The sequence below is a fragment of the Nuphar pumila genome, chromosome 2 (assembly GCF_984573655.1).
Source record: "Nuphar pumila chromosome 2, dmNupPumi1.hap1.1, whole genome shotgun sequence".
Lineage (NCBI taxonomy): Eukaryota > Viridiplantae > Streptophyta > Magnoliopsida > Nymphaeales > Nymphaeaceae > Nuphar > Nuphar pumila.
In genome coordinates this window covers 14,561,821-14,585,345 of record NC_143250.1, presented here as the reverse complement: position 1 = coordinate 14,585,345, position 23,525 = coordinate 14,561,821, and the positions used below count along the sequence as shown (strand labels likewise).

Genomic DNA, 23,525 nt, shown 5'->3' with positions numbered 1-23,525 from the left:
GATATATAGGCCAACTCCTAATGTAAGCTAAGGGCTACGAGAGTCAGTCATCATTATTGCTACAAGGGTAAAGGTGTCCTCATAGTCTATCCTGTATTTTTGGGCATATCCTCTAGCAACCAACCTAGCTTTGTGCCTTTCTAATGATTCATCACTTTTAGTTTTTACTTTATACACCCACCTACATCCTATTGGCTTTTTCTCATTTGGCATTTTTACAATATCCCAAGTCTTGGCTCTTTCTTAAGGCTTCTAGTTCAATTTTCATAGCTTTGACACACTCATGAAAGTTTTTGGCATGGTTATAGGTATTGGGTTCAAAGTATGAGTAGATTCGAGTTAGACAGGTTTTATGGTGGGGCTATGAAAGACTCATAGGATACAAACCAATTTGGAGGTTTTGAGATTCTAGAAGATCTCCTTAAGATTTGAGGATTTATCTTGTTCTGTTTGGTTGTACTTTTTAAAGCATTAGATTGGTTCTTAGCAGTTCTTCTAGAGTAAGTAAGGAGAGATGGCTCAACTTCAGAAGTGACATTCTCATTTAGATTATCGTCTACTTGAGGTTCTACATTGGGAACGTTCTCTACTTGGTCTAGACTATCGACATCGTTATCAACATCAATTTTAAGTAATAAATCCAACAAAAACAAATATTCATCATCATTCTTAGGCATACTAGAGTCAAAGTAGCTTTCCTTTTCAATAAAGTAGACATTTCTTGACATATACAATTTATTATTTTTAACATCCTAACATTGAAACCCTTTTTTATTTTCAGCATAACCAATGAAAACACATGAAATGGAATTTGGGGAGAGTTTGTCACGTTTTTCATTTAAAACAAAGCATTTACAACAAAAAAACTCTCAACCTACTATAATCTGGTTGAACACTAAATTTTTTTTTAACAAGAATAATATTTTTTAATGAAGATAATGGCATGTGATTTATCAGATAAAGGACAATGAGTGCAACATTAACCCATAAATATTTTGGAACATTGTTTGAAATCAAGAAGGTTTTAGCAGTTTCAATAATGTGTCTATATTTTCTTTCTGCTAAATCATTTTGTTGAGAAGCATTAGGACAAAACCTTTGATGACAAATGTCATTTAAATCAAGATAATTTTTAAAATCATTTGAGCCCTGAATCAGTTCGAAGAACGGATAAGTTAGAAATAAATTGGTTTTTAATCACAACATAAAAGATTTTAAAGTTATGAAAAACTTTTGACTTAATGCTTAAGAAAATAAATTCAAGTATACTTAGATAAATCATCAACAAACATAATATAATAAGAAAAACCTCCTTAAAGGCAATGGGGGGCGGACCCCAAACGTCCGAGTGCACAAATTCAAATGATTGAGAAGAAACAAAATTATGTTTGGCAAAGGGAAGAGACCATTTTTTTCAAATATGCAATTGATACAATTAGAATTTTCATTAATACAAAAAATTTTCAAACATGGAAAATATGGAATTTTAGATACACAAGGATGTCTTAAGCATTTATGCCAGTTCATAGTCACTATTTTTGGCAATATTACAATTTTTTTTGAATAATTTAATGAAGTCCATGAAGTAGAGGCTTCCTTGTCTATAACCTTGCCTAATGAGCTTCTCTGACCGGCGATCCTGCACCAACAACCATTTGATGAGAATGAAATATCACATCCATGATCGAAAATTTGAGAAACAGAAAGAAGATTCGAACTTAATTTTGGAATATGCCTAACATTTGAAACCATTTTTTTTTTTTGAGTTTTCAAGATTTGGTCAGTATTTCCTATACCTTTTATGTGTAAAGAAGTCCCATCGGCCATAGAGACAAAAGAATCATTTGAATTGGTGCGACAATCGAAAAAGTGTTCAGATTTAGGGTCATATGAAAAGATGCCTCTGAATCTAGGATCCAAGAATCCATACCGGGAGGGGAAGAGGTGGAAACCGTGGCACCAATGGTGGTGGAAGGAGCTTTGAGAAGCGGTTGGAGGGCCTTCATTAATTGGGACAAGGAGAGAGAGAGAGAGCCAATGGTTTTGGACCCATCGTCGAACCCTCTTGATTGTCCTTGATAAGGAATCAAAGCCACCCTCTTTTTGTCCATCTTCTTCATTTTAGGGTAGTTCTTTACAATAATGGCAAATAATTTTCTTCTTTCCTTCATCGTCTTGTTGATATTTATTGAAATGAGGAGGTTTGTAGGTTCTAACATTCGAACCGAGCCTAGACACGACCAACATGGTTTCTTTGGATTCTTTAGGCTCTATAGAAGCTTTGAACATAGTTCCTTCCATACAAACTTCCGTCAAAATTTTATGTATAGATCGGTCCTCTCTTCTATGTATAATAGCAATGCAAATTTTTCATATTTGAGTCTCAACCCTTCCATGAATTGAAGGAATTATTCTTCTTGAACACACTTCTTCCATTTATTGGCACCATTGGGTGTATTCCATATTGGATCATGCCTAGCCATCCCATCCCATCCCATCCCATAGTCTTTTCAACTTGTCATAATATTCTCTCACGGATTGGTTACCTTGCTTGCATGAATGAATTTTATCTCTAATTTTTCACAAGTAGGGGTATCCTTTTGAGCATACATTTCCTTTAGAAATGTCCATGCCTCATCAGCCCTTTCATAGTTCAAGATGTCACATAGATCTTGGTCCATGCTATTCATGAACCATTAAAGGACCTTAGCATGGCCCACTTCCCAATCTTTCAAGGCTTTTCGATAATCAGACAACATTTTATTTTCACTATCTTTTTTATCACGAGCACCACACACTTGAAGAAGAAGGTGATACATGAACAAGGGTGGCACCTACGAGCACCAGAAACACTTGAAGAAGAAGGTGATACATGAGCAAGGGTGGCACCTACGAGTACCACAAACACAATAGCAAAGTCCCAAGAGTTCCATGTAATGAATCCTCAAGGATTCAAATATAGAATGGCTACTATAGGCAAGAGCACAAGAACAACACACAAAGGAGCACTCACAAGGCCAATACAAGAGCACACACTTAAAAATTGTAGGCTTTATTCATCAAATATGCATTAGTAAAATGCATAACAAATAATGGGACAGAAGTCCCTATTTATAGGGAAACTAGAGGGCCAAGAGGACCCATATAGCTGTTAGGAAAGGCTCCAACGGCTAGAAATATAGCTGTTGGGGATTCCCAACAGCTATATTGTCAAGAGGACAAAACTACCCTTTATAAAAGTATAAAGGACAATAAAAATAAAATAAATAAAAATAAAAAAGGTCAGTTATGCCTCTAATGGGCAGAACCTATTACATGTACATAATTACCAACACCCATAGAGGGTATTACCCATGGTTGTCAGTTGAGGAAGCGGGAGCGGGAAGCGAGGCACTTTCAAAATTTTAGGAAGCGGGGAAGCGTGAGACCACTTAGGACCGATTCGGGAAGCGTCTCGGAAGTGACATGGGAAGCGTCTCGGAAGCGACCTAGGAAGCATCTCGAAAGCGAGGGGGAAGCGAAAAAAATAAAAATAAAAAATAAAAAATACAAAAAATTGAAAAAAAAAACAGGGGAAGCGTGGGGGAAGCGTGCCCCCATTAAAGGGAAACGCTTCCCCCCACGCTTCGGAAGCGCGACGTTTCGCGCTTCCGAAGCGCGCTTCGGGGAAGCACGCTTCCCCTTTTAACTAGGCGCTTCCGGTAACCCTGGTATTACCTATTACATGGAAGAAAAAGACACACACACACACACACACATATATATATATATATATATATATATATATATATATATATATATATATATATATACTTTGCCCCAAGGTGGGTTGGCATAGTCAGGTGGGGCTTTGGCTGCTAGAGGGACAGTCAAGGTTCGATTCCCATGGGCATCGTCCCCTCTGCGCAAGCCAATGCATAGCATAGGCCCCGAGGGCAGGGATCCTAGCCTCGGAGTTTTACACTGCCGGCATGACGACCGTAGGTATGACAAGCTAAGCCAGAGCGACCAGGTCTTCAAGCGCGGTATGGTTTCTTTGGGTTATAAATCCAAAAAAACATACTTTAACAGTGGCTACTCTCTCTCTCTCTCTCATTCATTTAGTTTTCCTAGGAATTTTGAGGGCCTAATGATTTTGTCTATCTGCTCAGATCTCCATGTTTTATGGTTTTGCTGTTTCCAGGGGAATAAAGAAGGTACTCTCTCTGTGATTTTTCAAACAAGATCAACAATAGACAAAATTCCATTTTCCACGCTTAGTGTTTCTGCTGAAATCAGCCGAAAAATCGACATGAAAATTGCCTCCTCATGAGTGAAGGCAACACTCTATTTTTGTTCTTCCTAATTCCTATTTTGCAGAGCCACGTTTGGTTTTTTGATGGGTTGGGGCCTTTGATTGGGATCCCCTAATTCATGTTTGTGTCGATCTATTTTTGTTCTTTTTTCTGTGGTGGAGATGAGGATTTGGCACCCCATGCGATTTGGGTTTTCCATGGGTCTTTGATCACTTCCTTGACAGGATTAGTTCTTCACAGAACCCTTGATTACAGGATCATAATGTAGCAATAAGGGGTTTATCACAATTGCGTCCAATGGACTTCACACCCATCAGATGAATTTGTTTCCATTAGTGTGTTTGGTTTGTTGAATCGAAGGTTGATTCAGTGGAAACAATAATTCTTTATTTTGATGTACACCATTTCTATTCGCGGAAGAAAGGACATTCATATTGGGCTTTTATGAATATAGATTAATTATTTTTACTAAATCACATAATGTTACACTCGTTTCAATGGATTTTGGCGTTCATTAATATGGATTACGTATTCTTCCTAGTTCATCATATGATACTCCTTTTTGTGGAATTTGGATTTCAATTGGATGAATAGACATGCTTGTATCTAGGAATTTATATTTCTTTAATGCAACTCTTTGTTGGGACTTGGGAGTTAGAACCAGAGTTGTCAGTCGAGGAAGTGGGAGCAAGAAGCGATACGAGAAGCGGAAGCGGGAAGCGGGAAGCGAGGCACTTATAAAATTTTAGGAAGCGGGAAGCGTGGGACGACTTAGGAGCGAACCGGGAAGCGTCTCGGAAGTGACCTAAGAAGCAAAGAAGGAAGCGACATAGGATTCGAAGGGAAGTGAATAAGAATCGAAAGAGAAGCAAAAATGTAATTATATATTTTTATTTTATCAAAAAACAAGATTTATGTCATCGTTGACAAAATAAAACATGTATCTAAGACAATATATAATATAAGTTGCAATTATCTAACAAATGCATCATTTGCAACTTTTAAGCATTTAAAAAAAATACATCAAGAGAAGATCATAATTCACATTCATGTTGCAACCATTTAACAAATGCATGCAAGCACTAAATAATGCATTAAGAAAACTAATAAATTTGATTAAAAAACATACATTTTTCAATGAAAGAATCAAATGACTTGATTGTTGTAAATCTTGTGATATCTGCAACATAGAAAATGAGAAATCAATAAACTCAAAGATTACATTAGAGATATGGTTACATTTTTAAGCTATAAAATTCTAAACTATAAATTATAAGTTGTAAAGTTCTAAACTAGGAACTTAAAATTAACATAATCCATTATTTCACTTCATCATGCAAGGTTCAAAATAAAAGTACATATCAAACCAACAAAATATTACAAGAACATGACAAAAAAAGTAACATAAAAGTTTTTAAGTTGGACTACAACTACATCATCAAAATAATAATTAAGAATTCAATAGTTCATTAATCTGTCGTCTTTCTCTTCCCCTTCAAGTCAGCAATAGATCGAGAACTTTCTACATCACGCGCTTCTTGTCCTCCACGACCATGCCTTCTTCTCCTTCCTTTATTTTCTATAATGAATATGTTAAAAAATTAAAATGTTCAAAAACCATAATTTAAAATATAAAAAATACATATATAGAAAAAAGTAAAAATAAAAAACACTAAGATCAAGTGATTAACATACCTTGCATAGGTCTCCTACTAAAGAAACGATCAATCCGGCCTTGAGGAACTGATAATCGCTCTTGTATATCTGTAGTTCTACTAGCTCTGTTAGATTGATTTGTATCCTCTTCAACTTCATTTGTACGTATGATTATTGGAGGTAATGGAGCTCTTGGTTGTACATCTTTGGGTTTGGATTTGGAAATATTGCTTGATTGTTGTGCACTATCATCCAAATCTCTCCAATGCATGTCCTCTAATTTCAACTTGTTTTCTTCTACAATAGAAAGTTCTGGATTGATATCCCATTTTCGACTAGGTCCTTTTTTGTAGCGATTGTTGCACTTTTTTATAACAAGAATATAAAATATGAATGCTAATAAACAATTAATGATAGAAAAAGAGAAAAAAAATACCGAAACAAAAGTACAACACAATTTAATTATACCTGTCAATCAATTGAAGATTGGAATGAATATACACAAAGGTATCAACACGATCTTCATTGAGCCTATTTCTTTTAACATTGTGAATATAACTATAGGTGCTCTCTGCAGAAGATATGCTAATAGGTTGAGATAAAACCTTAATGACTAATGCTCTCAACTCAGGTGTATCAACACCATAAAAACGCCACCAATTAAGCACCGACATTGTAGGATTCAATGCATCTATTCTTGCTGCATTTCGGCTAAATCTTTCACTTCTTGATGCAAAAGCCACAAGTTGTGACCTATATAGTGTAGATAGCTCTTTATTTCCAGCAGATATGACTTCAAGTGCGAGCATTACACCGTCTAAGATATCATTATCCTTGTCTGCAAAAAAAATGTTTAATAACTATAATAAGAAAATGCAAATGAAATAATAAAATAATTAAATCATTAAACTTTAAACTTTATTAAATAGATAGAATAAAATTTTTACCAGGAGAAACTCGTTTGACCCCTCCTGCTGCTGGGATCTTGAGATACTCTGACTCGTAATATTTTGGAGTAAGTATGTGGGCTAGACTATGGAGAGGCACATTCATTCTATCCCATCTATTTGAGACAATCTTATGAATCTTTTCGTACAAATCTGGTTGTCCTTTTAGATTGTCTTTGATTTCCCCCAACATGTTGTCGATGTCTTCATACACTTCACCAATTATAGGGCCTTTCTGATCACAAAATGTAATCATCTTATATATAGGTTTTGTAATCAATAATGCTAAACGTACAAAATCACAATATTCTTCATCAAGAATAATTGTTTCTCTTGTAACAACCATTTTTTTCATGGTTTCATATATGCATGATTGCTTCCAATCGCTCCATCTATCTGAAATTATTGTGAGCCTTAAGCTCTCCCTCACATCAAGCAAGCGTTTCAAAGTAGTATAATGTGAAGCAAACCTTGTTTTTTCAATCTTTATTAACTATATTTTTTCATTGCTTCTAAAGATTGCTAGTGCTTTTGAATGATTTGTGATATAATTCACAATTTCTTTACTCTGCAAATATGTTTCTCCCAACCAATGAAACTCATGTGCCAAATCCTTAAAGATCAAATTAAGTGTGTGCACAACACAAGGTGACCAAAAAATATACTTATACGTTTGTTTTAATTCTTCACCTGCTAAATTGCAATTTGTTGCATTGTCTGTAATCACTTGCACTACATTAGAAGTCCCCACAAGTTTAAATCCAGTCTTCAAAAACTCGGCAATGTTTGCAGCTGACTGTTGCACATTAGAAAAATCGCTTGCATATAAGAACATCAAGACAAAACAGTTTGATGCAAGTATATTTATCAAGTGTTTGTTCTTGATATTTGTCCAACCGTCTGAGACAATGGAAACTACAAACTCCTCAAACTTTTATCGAAATTCATTTAACTTCCTGTGAACACACTCTTTCTCACTGTCAAACAACATTGTTCGCGCTTTTTCATATGATGGGGGTTTATATCCGGGTACTTTACTAATTGTAGATATCATCTCTTCCCAATATGGTGATCGAAGAACATTGAAAGGTATGCCATTTGCATACAAAAATCTGATAATTTTGTGATCTACATCATCTCTTTCTACCTTTTTAAAGGTATCACGAATATCAACTTTTTTTCGGCTTCCACTAGATGATGTAGTCATACTAATAAGCGTCTTCGGTTTATCAATTCTTGATCTCCTCAACTCAAATGTACTTGATGAAACCTCCACTCGTCGAACTTGCCTCTTAATTTTCCTTGCCAATTCTGCATTTTATGCAACTACATGACAAAAGGCTATCCCAACACTTTGTCCCTTTGGAGATTCCATGAGATATGCAAAAACTCGAGTACATGACCCATGATAAATATTTTTGCAGTGCCTGCACATAAAAACCTGGGTTCCACTTTGTTTTCCTTGTCCACTCTTCTTTTGTTTCAATACATGGTGCCATGGCACTATTGTTTTATACATGCTAGGTGGTTCATCATCTTGGTCATCTTCAGAATAGTAGTCATCTAAGTCATATTCTTCTTTATCTTCCTCATCAAAACAATTTTCATTTCTATCCTCAAACTGATATGGACAATCTGAAGACCTCTTGCCCTTTCTTGCATTGTCATTTCGAACACCAGTAGACGATTCATGCTTCAAGTTGTACGAAGAATCATCATCGTCATCATAATTATCGTGATCATAGCTTGTGATGGTCATTAATGAAGCAAAGAAGAGGCAAATATACCTGCATCATTAAAGTATAGGAATCATTTTAGAACACTTTAAAAAAGCTATTATTAACTCCAAAGGATGAAGAGTCAAGAACACAAATCATTGCTTATATACACAAATGTATGCACATTAATATATAGTATATACTATATAGTAGCAGAAAATATGTGCACAAATTCACAAAAAATGAATAAAAAATGATTTCTTTATCTAATACAGAGAGGATTGAACATGTAAAAGGCTGATGAAAGTTGAAACTATGTTATTAGTCAAAGGTAAAATCTATAAAGCTAAGCTAAATTATCAAACAAGAAACAGATCCATTAGGATGTTATAGATTACAAAACTCACACATTAATTCCTGAACAAAAAGCATATTAATAGACACAACATTGATCGTGAAAGTATAACATGCATTAGTATGTTTTGCATTCTAAGGACAAGAGTCAAGACATATATATTTCAACAAAATAATAAATAAAGACAAATAAAGCAATTAGACAGAAAACATAATCTTCTTTTTAATAAAGAGGTTATGTGACCAGCTTGCTCGTAGCGTTGGACAAGACTTTCGTGCAGTTGCTATCCATGGAGATAAGTCTCAAGGTGAGAGAGATTGGGTGCTGAATGAGTTCCGTGCTGTACTCAGATCCCTACCAGTCATACAACTATACCATTAGATTTCGTGCAGCTTCCATATGAAATAAGAACGATGACCAAATAAACTCAGTTAAAACACAAAATGTGAAATGTTTCTCAACCACTATATTGTTCTTTCATGGGACTCACATAAGAATATGAATCACCATCATATTGATAACACAAAAGATAAAGACCATCATGTTATTGCAACAGAAAAATGAAACAAATGGTCTCTAACAATCCCTTATTCCCTAAATGTACCTTCTAGAGAGAATGAAGGGATCAAACCTGCAACACAAACCTCTACTCACAAGCTGAACCTCACACAGGCCAGACACCAGCCCTATATCACTTGAAAACTCTTCATCAACGCGAAATATGGGCCCACCATTTTGGGGAAACAATTTGGATGGGTCGAAACAGGTCTAAACTCATTGACTGACCTTATTTCCCCACCTTAACACCCTCTGAGTAGCCACACAAATCTCAGATTTCCAGAAAGTGCACCAAAATAAAATTAAGTTAGACAATAATGTCCCAAACCCTAGGTAGAGAATCGGATCTCCAAGGACCAAAACTTTCAGAAAATAAAACTGATAAGCTTTTCGTTTTCAGAAGATCAAGGTTACGATTACAAGGCAACAATAAGTTATAAGCAACCCAATAAATAATGATAAACATAGATAGAATAAATTGTTTCCAACAACATGCACATGAATAAGCAATTCTGCAGAACCGACAAAGAGTGTAAAACTTATTCCCATTTCGTCATGCTATTCATAACCTAAATGTCATATTGTATGACTGCAGAAGGATTGCTTGTTCCCTGGAAATTTTGTATCACTAAGTAGCATTATTTTCAAAACGGAACATTACTGAAACTGACAAAGAGTGTAAGATATGCATTTGTTAGAAACTATTGTCACATGATAGCATTGGAGCCCCATTAAAGGGGTACGAAAGGGAGAACAAAGATGGAAAGAGAGAGGTCGTGGGAGATACGGAGAGAAGAGATAGAGATAGGAGAGTACGTACCTGAATGGATTCATCGCCGTGGAGGTCGTCGGATGTCGGTGAAGGTCGCCGAATTCTGGGTTCCGCCGATCGGTTGCCAGAGAGAGGAGAGAAGAAGGGATGAGACTCGGATTGAGCTGCGTGAAAAAACCCTAAAGCCCTTTCGGGTTTTGTTTTCACGGGTTTTTCAAAATCTCTTTTTTTCCTTTTAAAAAAACTCGTTCTTTTAATTTTTTTTGGAAAAAAAGTTTAAAAAAAGATAAATTTGTAAAATCGCCCCTTCGTACTCCTTTAATGGGGTACGCACACCCCATTGAAGGGGTACGCACACCCTTTAATGGGGTACGCGCACCCCATTAAAGGGGTACACGCTTCCCCATTGAAACGTGCGCTTCCCCGTGCGTTTCAGAAGTGCCACATTTCGTGCTTCCAAAACGCGTATCGGGGAAGCGCGCTTCCCCTACTATATTGGCGCTTCCGGTAACCCTGGTTGGAACGTACCCTTTTCCATCATTGAGCTTTTTTTTATGGGTACTCCAAGAGTTCATGATTTGCCTACTTTAGTCATTTCGTGATTTGGTTGAAATGTAGTGAGCCACAAATGCTTGACCCATGTTGGCCTGCCACTCAGTATTTTTTGAAAAATGAAAATTGGTAAAAAAAAAGTTAATACATATTTGGGATATGGAATTTTATAGAAATTAGTGATGTATGAAGAGAAAAAAAAGAGGGAGCTATGCAAGAAGTGAAAAAAAAAGAGGGAGCTGATGATTGCTTTTGTTTCCCTTGTTCATTTACATTCACAGAATCATTTGATAAAATTGTGAAGGAATGTTAGCATATTCATGTAATCGGTCAGGTTTTGTGCTTGCACATGGTTACTTTATTTATTTCTTCATGGAATTATAGATGGGTTATAGTTTTTTACTTGACTCGGCTACTTAAATTGATGATCTTGGCTTGAAGGTTTTGTTATGTTGGTTGGGTCTTTTCTTTCCAAACCAACCATACCTTTTGTGAGTTGGACGAGTGAGATTATGTAATCACCATGGGTGTGATCAATTGCTTGCCTGTTGGGAATGTTTAAACATGTCTATTTGAGTCTTCATCCAAATTGATCCAGCATCAAGAAGCACTTTTGAGTAAATGCTTTTGTCTTCTAACATTTACACATTCTCAACAAAGAATCTAATGTTTTGGAGATAAACTTTCAACAGAGATCGTTCTCTATTTTATAGTGTTCTCATTGTTCTTCTTGCACTTTATTTCATCTTGGATTTTTATATAATTATTTAGAGACTCGCTATCTGATGATATCTTTGATTTAGTTATTTTTTTGGTATTACGTAATAATATCTCGCATAATGTATTGACTACATGCATTTAATAAATTAGCTAAAACCCACAGATAAAATGCAACATATGCATATATGCACACATACGTGGGAGGTTGGGGGATAATATAAGTATGCGGAAATCCTTGATCTCTCAATTTGGATCAGCTGAATTTGCCAAACGCTTTAGAATAAGGGGGTTGACTAAGGATGTGAGTCCTGTGTCAATCAAGAATTTAATGAATTCTCACCATCCAACCTCCCTACTCAACTTACACAGTTTGGAGAACATAGGTGTTTCTGCCCTAGACTGCTCTCTTTATTAAGATTAACCCTAGTAATCTAATTCTATTTCTGTTACATTAGTATCCTCAGTAAGGTCTGAAACCACATAGTCATGAAGGTGCATATTTACCAACAATTGCTTATTATTGCCATTCATCACCATTTGGGACATACCATCAATTGTTTGTTGCCAAATACTTTTGCATTGTTGCTTGTATTTGGATTTAGTCTTGTCCATAACATTTTCAGTTTTTTTAATTTCAAGTTAGAATTTTGTTCTCCATTTTCCAGTCTTGTTTTCAGGTTTAGACGGGTTCCTAATATGTGATTTGATTTCCACCTACTCTCTTATTGGTACATGTTGAAAGTTAAATGGATTTAGGTTTCCCATGGTTATTTCCAGACAGTGAGGTTCTACAAGAAGAAAGTAGTTCATGACTTTAAGGTCCAGCTATCACTTAATGCGTCTGTTTTCATTTCTATTATCCTAGTCCAATCTCTAAGTGAGTAGTTAACATGTGGTTCACCGCTTGATACAGTGTTTGGAGCAATCTTCTTTTCATATCTACTGTAGAGGTGCTTTGTCATATGTCAAGACTGCAAATCAAAGATGGTAAAGTTGACAATGATAGCTCGTGTTACTGATGGCCTGCCACTGGCTGAGGATTTAGATGATGGCCGTGATCTGAATGATGCAGAATTCTATAAGCATCAGGCCAAGTCCTTGTTCAAGAATCTGTCAAATAGCCAACATGATCCTTCACGGATGTCAATCGAGACTGGTCCTTACATTTTCCAGTATCCTCTGATTTTCTTCCATGTATATCACATAGTTCTTTTAGTTGACCTTGCTTTGTTTTACCATTGTTGTGTACTTTTTGTTGGATGTGTTAATCAATCACTGCATAACCTTTCCATGTGTCAAGATATTGTATTTCTTGAGATTTGCTAAAATCAGTGCTGCATGTTTTGTTCAAGTGATTATTTCTATGTGATTAGTATGTCTAAGGCTTAGATATTGACTTTTATTTGAAGCAAAACTTCTAGGGAACTACATTCCATATTAAAAAAAGAGACATTTAAGCTCTAGCATTCTCACATGTAGCCATGTGGAGCGCTGTACAAACGCTCCATTTCTTTTGATTTACAAACTCAAGTATAAACTCTTTTTTCTTGTTTAAAAAGTATCTTATCATGATTTACATAATTTTTTAAAATATTGCTGTTATTTTGAATCTATTGCAACAAAATCATAGATCATGAGATTCACAATAAAATTCTTAAAAGAAAATTATCACCATTATATATTTGTAATTTTACTGTGATTCCATGTTTTGATTTATTCTTATTTGTAAATGTGCTGACAGTTTCTTAACATTTTTCAAAAAGAATGGAATACCACTGATTCATCACGAGAAAGAAAATTTCGAAAATAAGATTTATGGCCATGATTTAGATCTTTTTTTATTGGCAAGCTGGGGTTAGTCCGAAAATCAGTTTACAGCGATCTTCCTAGAAGGAAGCTTATCCATAGAATACAAAGAATAATTCCCAAGAGAAAAATCTCTGAAACAAAAATCCAATACCAAATCCAATATTAGTGATTTATAATGGACCTGGATTTTTATTAACAATACTGGATCTAAGTTCAAGAGATCCAAGACATTACAGTTTTCCCCATTAAATCCTCTAACCAGGTTTCTTGTTTATAGTTATACTGTTATTTATCTCAAAGAAATAGATCCAAGACCCAAAACTGGCTTTTCAAGCTCCATAGGTCTCTTCTTTTGATGCCCCACCTTTTTAGGAGTTGGAGTTAGGAAACCATTCTTTCACAAAGATACCTTTCTGCCCTTGGTTTCCTTCCTAATCACGTTGGGGTTATTTCCATGAGATAAGCTTTCTTCAGTAGGATCCTTTCCTACATCAACTGCAGAAATTTCCCCATTAGAAATGGATTCTAAACTAGGTAGAGGCTCCACCAAATCAACTTGAGTACTCCTAACCACCTTGGATTTCTCAGCAGCTGCCAATCTGGAATTACCAATATCGACCTCATCATTTCCAGAAAACACACAATCCACCACAACCGAATTCTTTCCATCTTCACCCTCAGCAGCCAATGCTGGAGTGGAAGTCTCACCAGAATTAATCTGAATTATGTCATTGACTAATTCAGCAATTTCCGGTTGATCAGCCAAAAACACCTTATCAGCTTGAATATGACCCACCCTTACTAAGTTGTATTTAATCTTTCATGGATGATAACATTGCATCTTCATTATGATCATTATGCTCAACATGATCAGCACCAAAAGTAGCTCTAAATGACACTGCAATCCATCATCATGAATAAGTGAGTAAGTGGGTTTACTCTTGGACTGCTAGAGTCAAAAATTAAATTCTCTTCAACCTCTTTGATATGATCATCTTTGTGCTGGTCCAGATAAGGGCTTGCCTTCCATCATTTAAGCCAAGGTTGCCAGACTAAGAAGTGGAAGCAGGACGCAAAACAAAAGTAGAAGCGAGAAGCAAGGAATCGATTTAAATGTGAAGTAGGAATAAAAAGGAAGTGACATGAGATCAAATGGTAAGCAAATACTAATCGAACGGGAAGGGAATAAACACTAAAATAAAACTGACTTTTCTTAAATTTCATGATTTTCTAGTGTGAGAATTAAGTTCTTTTCAAAATCTAAAAATGATGATTACCAATTTACAGAAAGTACACGGGAAGTGAGTGAGCAGGAAAGAAAGCACATGAAAAGAAGCGTGAGAGAAGCGTATAGGAAGTATGTAGGGAAGCATGAAAGAAATGTGTGTAAAACATAGAAGAAGTGTGGGAGAATCAAGATTCCCATCAAGTTTCAAAAGCAAGGAGTATCACTTTTCCGAATGAGTTTTTAAGAAGCGTGCTTCCTACCTATCTATGAAGCTTCCAGTAACTCTGCTTTAAGCTGAGTTTCAAAGACCTTTTTAGGCATCCATGTAAACTTCTTTTGCTGGTAACTCTTCCATCCATCAACAAATCCAACCTTCTGATTATGAAGTTTTGGACATTGATTAAGACCATGTGAACGAGTCTGATAATGAACACAAACCTTAGTAGATGTCTCAAACTCCAATTTGATATCTCCATTGAAATCATCCCCTAAAGTTGACAGAATAAACTCCTTTGTATCAAAATTAATAGGCATGTCCACTAAAATACGAGCATAATCATAGCAGCACTTCTCCTCAGGTCGAGCATCAACAACAATCAACTTGATGTTCAGAGCCTCCAGACCAAGCCATAAACTTCTACATCCCAAACTGCAGGAGGTAAACAAAACAAAGAACACACACCCAAACAGGGATTGATCTCATACCAATAAATCTGGGAATACCAAACCCATTCCATAAATCCATTAACAATGTCCTACTAGCTACAGTCAAAGGAGCTGAAGATCGGACATGCTGCAAGTCATTGCCATTATTAAACACCACAAGAAATTCACTATTCGGCAATGAACCAAAACACGGTTTTACCCGCAACTTCCATTGATTAATAAGGTCGTTAATAAAAAACTCTCTCCAAAGGGCGTGTATCCCACTTACAAATAAGAGAATAAGAAAACTTTTTCTTCTTCTCTTCATAGAACTCCTTAGGGATATGAATATATTTCTTACCTTCATCATCGAGTGGTGGAGGTAAGTTGTTGCTAGGGCAGATCACAGGAGCACCAATGATTTGAGCCCAAATTTTAAACTCTCTTGTCCTCTCAGATCTAGGCGACCTCCCATGAACTTGCTGACCAGATTGCATGCCATCTGCACCATCATTAACAGCAGCAACATGATGAAGATTCTCCTTTTCCAGCCGAGGAAAAGAGGAAACCCTAGAGGGAGATGACCACTTAGAGCTCTCACCCACTCGTCTCAGGCAAGAGGAAACCCGCACCGTGATTTAGATTTGCTCCATATAAAAAGGCAAAATCTCAAGAATATGCCTTTTTTTATAAATCTTGAGAAGTATTTTTTGAAAATATTGGCACTTAAAAACTGTAAATATACCAATAATACAAAAGAATAAAAAAATGCAAATGTAGAGAAAATATAGAGAAGTTTTTTTAATACATAAAGATTATAATAGTACATAGAAAAATAAGTAAAATGCTTCTGAAAATAAACTGATAATGTTATCATATTTTCAGTTTTTTGATGTTTTGGATACATTATGATTATTCTATTTATTAAATGTTTTTCCATCATATGGTGATAATCTCACAATACTTTGGTGCTATTTGTGACAACAATTCTGATTGACAGAATATGACTATAGGGGAAGTGGGTGTAATATGCTATGGGTTTCTCATCTTAAGCAATCATGTTCCTTTATGAAATATGAATGTGGTTCTCTTTCTGAAGTCCATTTTGTTGCACAAGCTTCATAGAGTAAACCTATGCTGAAGGCTTGAAGAATGCAGATGTGCATGAAGAATGAAAAAGGAAGGCTTAGAATGCTTATCGGACACTTATCCAAGTTGTACACTTTGATATGATGTCGAATATAAAAAAAACAGAATGAAGCTTGACTGAATTCGTAGGATGAAGCAGGTTCAGTTGTTAAATAATATGATCTCTATCTCATCATAGTTTTACATTTGTTAGAGCATTCCCAAATTAACATGTATGCCCTGAATATCATATTTGTGTCTTGATCCATCTACATGGTATCAACTTTGTGTGTCCCTTCAATTTGCATCACCACATCTAATGGAGAACTCATTTCGGCTGTCAATATTATTTGTTTAACTTGACTGAAAGCTACAGCTATATAATTGAGGGCCGGGTATGTTATCTGACAATGTGTGATCGTTCTTATCCAAAGAAGCTTGCTTTTCAGTACCTTGAAGATCTCAAAAATGAATTTGAGAAGGCCAATGGAAGCCAAATTGAAACTGCTGCCAGACCATATGCTTTTATAAAATTTGGTATGTCTCGGATTATTTGGATCTATGAATTCTTAGTTTTTTGCTTTTAACTTGTTGGGCTGATAAATTTATTTTTCTTTATTTTCAAGATGCATTTATTCAGAAGACCCGGAAACTGTACCTGGACACTCATACCCAACGCAACCTTGCAAAGTTGAATGATGACCTGTATGAAGTCCACCAGATAATGACTCGCAATATCCAAGAAGTCCTTGGTGTTGGAGAGAAGTTGGACCGTATGTTATTCTGCCACGGTCTTTCATTATGATACTGGATAGAAAAAACTGATATTAGAAGATATTTAATTTCCCTTTGCATTCAAGAAATTCTCTTTGATTGCGCCTGACTTTTCGCTGACCTTACACAGCCACACCCTCAACCCTATCCATAAACCTGTTGCACTGTGTCGACATGGGTACTTGGTCTTCCACAAGTATCCGTGTCACAGATAATTTTAAAGTACTTATTGAGGGTTAGGTGAATTTTAAAGAAAATTACGTAGTTTATAGAGTGGTAGAATCTATTTCTTTCTGCCTTCAAAATTTATACAAAACAGCTCTTGTATATTAGAATCATTCTATAAGGTAAAATGTGGATAAGGTTCGAGAGAGAGGTTAGAGAGAGATTTTGCAGCAATAAGTGTTTGGAGAAAAAACTCAAAGGAGTTAAAATGTTGCATCTATTCTGCTGTAGTACATTTACATTTGAACCCTTTTAACCGTAGATTCTTGCTACAAATTCTCATTATGGACATAGTGCCTATCCATGAGAAAGTCAAGTTTTAGGCTGCCATTATTTAGTATACAGTGAATAGCTGTCTTGGTTAAGATATTTTCCCTTATATGTCTTGTACACAAAATTTCCCGTGTAATGTAAGTTTGTAGCCCTTATCATGTTAATTCGAGTTTCATGCTCGTTACATCCTCATTTCTTTGCCCATTCTTAAAGACCTCTTTTTTCTTTTGCCCAGAAGTCATTAATTAGAGATAAAGATCTGCTCAAGAAATCTTTACCCCTTTTTTTCTTTTTTCTTTTTGATCCACATGGTTCTTATGGTTTTATTGGAATCACCTTTATTGGGTTTTCATTTTTACAGAGGTCAGTCAGATGTCAAGTCGGTTGACATCTGAATCTCGTATATATGCTGATAAGGCAAAGGACTTGAATCGACAGGTTAGCTACTTCTGATGATTCTTTATAACAATCAGAGAGTAATTGTTCCAGTTTATTGTATTCTTTCTTATGGTTCAGTGGATCTTAAACTTTTTATGCTTTCATATTATTACTTTATTAGTGAATCCGGCACCCATGTGACACAAACTAAGAGCCTCTTATGATTCTGGTACTTTATATGATTATTTAGCTTTTAGAGAATTTCCTGGCAGGTTTTGTATATATAGATTTAACAGGCAAAAATAGAACAGATTAGCCATTGGTTCTTTCCCTGTCAAAGAAAAATTTTCATCTGAAACTCTCTCTCTCTCTCTCTCTCTCTGTGAAAACGTATAAGTAAAAACTTGATATTCAATATTTGCATACATGGCATCCCAGAACCCAACATCAACACCCTGAAGCTGAACAGATGTAATTTCTCCCAATTTGTGCAAGTTATGATATACAAATCACACACAATAGCTGTCAATATGCAGTAACATGATAACATCCTTCAACTCATGTTAAGGACATAGCGGTTAGTGATCAAAACCAAGGTTATAAGTATCGTATCGTTACCCATATCGGTTGGGCCCAAAGTAACACTGTATCGTATCATAAAATATCATAAATTTTTAATAAAAAAATTTAAAAATCCAAAACAATCAAGAAAAATCAGAAAAAATTAACAAAAATTCTAAAAAAGTCATATCACCTATGTCACAGGGATTCGGCTAGCAGGGTGCCGCACCCGCGTCGACGCGGGTGCGGTCAACCTGACCCTGGGTGCGTTGACCGCACCCAGGGTCATTTTTGTCCATTTAAAAAAAAATTGCCCTATGAAATGTGCTGCGGAATTTAAAAAAAAATCTTTGGGGGGGCGTTGCCCCCCTATAACCCCCCGCCAGGGGCGGCCCCAGCGGGACCCGCGTCGAGGGGAGCCCCCGGACTCCCCTTCCTGCAAGGGCAAAAACAATGAATCGGGCTCCACAACTCATCACTTTCATCTTTGGGGACAACCATATAAGATAAAAAAATGGTAAAAAGTAAGTTGGGCATAAATGTCATGGACCTTAACAACTACCATACATTCATACATATACACTATACATGATATATATATATATATATTACATTTTTGCCCCTACCGCACCCCCGCACCCGCGCCCGCACCCATGTGACATAGCATATCACATGAAACAATGATGAATTGCACAAAATACAACCATAAAATCACATATGAAGCATTTATGTCTCTATGAGCCGCATAAGACATTATCATACATCAACTAATATAGAATCATAGATAATATTGCATGCATATCTGAAAAGAACATTGCAAAATATTAAATATCTTATAATTAAAAACATGACACAAGACTCATACTTTCATATTACATAAACAAAAACAAAATAACTAAGTTTATGAACAATCAATAATCATCATCATTATCTTTCTTTTCTTCTTCTCCTTCTTCTTTGATATCCACATTGACTCCAAGATACATGGGGTCCACCTATCAGTTTCTCTCTATGACTACCTCATCTCATCACAATATGCCTTCACTTTTTTCACATTAGTATTTAAAACTTTTCCTCTCAAAGCATGATATGAAAGCATCTTGTATCCAGGTTCGATACTGGTTATGACATCTGCCATGACTTGAAGATGAAAAGAATTTGCCGCATTGAAAGGAATGCAAGCATCATAGAACCATCTCCCAACCGCGACATTCGCTTACTCGACTAAATGTTAAGGAATCATCGTTGTCCGAATGTCAGGTGCGCCTCAAAGGCAGTCCTAGGAGGGAAAAAGCTCTTAATAGAGCTTCTAGCTCTACCTCTTCCTCTTCTTTTTGTGCCCACGGCGGCTCTACTACTGGCACAAGCCACACCTTTTCCCTTTGCTGCATAACTTCTTACTTTTGGTCCTATGCTAGGAGTTATAAGATCAGAAGTAGGGAGCTCATCTTCGTAATACACATCCTCCCAGGGCTCTTCATATAAGAAAATCAACTTGTGATACCTGCAATAGAAGGTGTGAAAGAGGAAGAAGAATATGGTGTCAGAGCAACCCACGGTTTTTGTTACGTAGCTCTTCTTGTTTTCATTGCCTTTTAGTATGATTACATTAGGGTATGATAATTTACTCAAATACCTTTAATATGGAAAAGTATTACATATGTAATAATACAAGATTGAATCGGATCTTGAGTCTATCATGATCCTATCCACAACACTACAAACAATTGTTATTTTCTAACAGCCCCCTCATACATATGGATTGAATCATGGACATTAGGGGTGGCAATCGTGTCGGGTTGGCGGGTCGACCCGACGGGTTGGCGGGTCAGCATACCTCAACCCGAACCCGACCCGTTTAATAAACGGGTAATCCGACACGACCCGCCAACCCATTTAATAAATGGGTTTGGTAAACGAGTTCTCAGGTTCGCGGGTCAAGTTGGCGGGTCGGGTTGGCGAGTTGATGGGTCAGCGGGTCGGGTTGGCGGGTTGACGGGTCGGGTTGGCAGGCGGGTTGACCCACCCGCCTAACCCGTTTATTAAACGGGTCAGCCGGGTTGGCGGGTTGGCATACCCCTAACACGAACCCGACCCGTTTAATAAACGGGTTAGGCGGGTCGACCCGTTTATTAAACGGGTTGGTTTTTTCCGAACCCGCCTAAGAGGCGGGTTGGTGGGTCGTGTCAGGTTTTGCCACCCCTAATGGACATCTTGCTCTTTAAGAACCAAAACCTTGCACTTGTAAAGCCTTTGATAAAGATATCAACAATTTGGTTGTTGGAATTAACATACTTTGCTTCAATCTCCTTGTCCTCAATCTTCTCTCAAATAAAGTGTTGATCTATTTGAATATGTTTGGTTCTACCATGATTTACAAGATTTAATGATATCTTGATGGCACTTTGATTATCACCGTATATAACAGAACAAGCAATCCTCTGGTTGAGGTCAGATAAAATATGTCTAATCCAAGTAACTTCGGCAACAAGAGCAGCCATGGAACGATATTATGCTTCAACACTTGACCAGGCCACAATATGTTGCTTCTTGCTGATCTAAGGTACCAAGTTGTTGCCCAAAAATACACAATATCCTGAAATGGACCTTTGCATATCAGGATCTCCAGTCCAGTTAGCATCAGGAAACCCAAAAATGATTAAAGGATCCCACTTATTTGAAACATATAGTAGACCATCATTGAGGGTACCTTTAATATACCTTAGGATATGTTTCCCAGCCTTCATGTTGCCTTCTCTCGGGTCATGCATAAATTGTTACACCTGACCATATGCATATGTAATATCTTGACGAGTAAAACTCAAATACTGCAAGCCCCCCACTATGCTTCTGTAAATTGTTCCATCTTGGATGTTCTTGGTTTCTCATTAACAGGCATGGGAGTGGAAATCGATTTACAATCTCTCATCCCAGTTATGTTTAATAAATCAATTGCATATTTTTGTTGTGAGAGAAACATTTGGTCCATTGTTCAATCAACTTCAACTCCTAAGAAAAACTTAAGCTCACTCAAATCCTTCATCTGAAAACATCCTTTTAGATATTCTTTCAGCTCAGCTATATGCTGTTTGAAACTCCCAATAATCACGATGTCATCCACATATGTCAACAAAATGGTAATGCCATGCTTTCCAATTCAAGTAAAAAGGGAATAGTCTACCTGTCTTCGTTCAAACCCATATCTCTAAATACCATCAGAAAATCTTTGGAACCAAGCCCTGAAAGCTTGCTTTAATCCATATAATGATCTATGTAAAAGGCATACCTTATTCTCCGGGTTTCCTTCCGCAAAACCCTGAGGTTGCTCCATATACACCTCTTCCTTGAGTTCTCCGTGTAGGAAAGCATTCTTTACATCCATCTGATGCATTTCCCAATCATGCATTATGGCAAAGCTGAACACTAATAAGATGGGTCCTCATTTTTTTCATAGGACTGAATGTTTCATCATAATCTAATCTGTATTTTTGTATATACCCTTTTGCTACAAGACGAGCTTTAAAACTCTTTATGCTGCCATTTGCCTTTTGTTTTATCTTATATACCCACTTGCTGCCAACAACATTTTTCCCAACAGGTCGGTCCAGTACTTTTCATGTTTGACATGTGTGCAACACGCACATTTCATTGTTCATGGCCTCAATCAAGCGGCAATCCTTTGCTGCCTTTGAGTAATGTTTGGGCTCTTGCATTCCCATCATTACATGAAAATAAATGTGGTACCCATGATTGAAAGTATTATAACTCACCCATCTGTCAATCAGATGCTTCTCTCTAGTAGATCTGCACATTCAATTGTTGTTTCTGATTACTCTAATTGCTGCCCCTTCTATGATAAACCTGCCTAAACCTTAGGTTCAGCCTCTTCATGATCTTTCTCTATGCACGGACTGTTATCTCCTGAACGATCATTATGGCTGTCCTGACACTCCAATGCAGCATAATGCATCATAGGCACATTTATCCATTCCTGCACATCATAATTATTAGAGTATTTTTCCATACCAGGGTCCTTTTCTGTGAAGGAAAATTTTTGCTCATCAAAGGCAACATGTCTGGACACAATAGTACAATGCTTTATCGGATTCCAACAATGACATCCTTTGTGCTCATCATCGTACCCAACAAATCATCATATTGAGGCCTTAGGAAGAAACTTGTTACATTGAGAATCATCAACATGCACATAACAAACACAACCCCAAACTTTAAGTTCAACCATATAGGGATCTTTCTTGAAAAGAACTGAGTAAGGTGTTTGATTATCCATAATCTTCATTCGCAATCTATTTATGATGTGAACAGCACTATGAAAAGCCTCACTTCATAAGCCCAAACAAGCATGGCTCATATGAATCATCGTCATCACACTTTCAATGATGTGTTGATGCTTCCTCTCAACTATACCATTTTGTTCGGGTGTACGAGGGCATGATTTTTTATTCAATATGCCATGGTTTTGCAAATATTCCTTGAAAAGATTGGAACTATATTCACCCCCTCCATCACCGTGTAAACAAGTGATGGATTGATCAAAAAGGTTTTTGACAAACTTGTGAAAACTACAAAACAAGCCAAACACTTCAGATTTTTGTTTCATGAAAAAGATTCATGTGTAATGGTTGTACCCATCTATAAATGTTATATAATATTTGCTCAAAGAATAAAAAGCAATGGGAGTTGGGCCCCAAACATCTGAATAGACAATTTCAAAAGGATAAGAAGCTCTTTTATTCATAACTGGAAATGGGAGTTGATGACTTTTACAAACTTGACAACTAGAACATAGACTATTAGTCATCTAACTTTTTTATTACAAGTGGGACCAGACACTAAACCAGAACTAACTAATGACTGCAAAAAAGGACGACCATAATGAGCTAGCTGAAGGTGCCAAAGGTCAATCGATG

The 23,525-nt window shown here is 36.5% G+C and overlaps 1 protein-coding gene across 1 annotated transcript in view; it reads left to right on the top strand.

Moving 5' to 3' along the window:
* Positions 1 to 23,525, top strand: part of LOC149844836 (25.3 kDa vesicle transport protein SEC22-1-like) — a 48,998-nt gene that overhangs the window by 12,449 nt on the left and 13,024 nt on the right. The window contains exons 2-5 of the mRNA XM_089995312.1: positions 12,487 to 12,745; positions 16,760 to 16,920; positions 17,010 to 17,156; positions 18,017 to 18,093. Coding sequence (XP_089851438.1) covers positions 12,558 to 12,745; positions 16,760 to 16,920; positions 17,010 to 17,156; positions 18,017 to 18,093 — 573 coding nt within the window. The 5' untranslated portion in view covers positions 12,487 to 12,557. The remainder of the gene's footprint in view (positions 1 to 12,486; positions 12,746 to 16,759; positions 16,921 to 17,009; positions 17,157 to 18,016; positions 18,094 to 23,525) is intronic.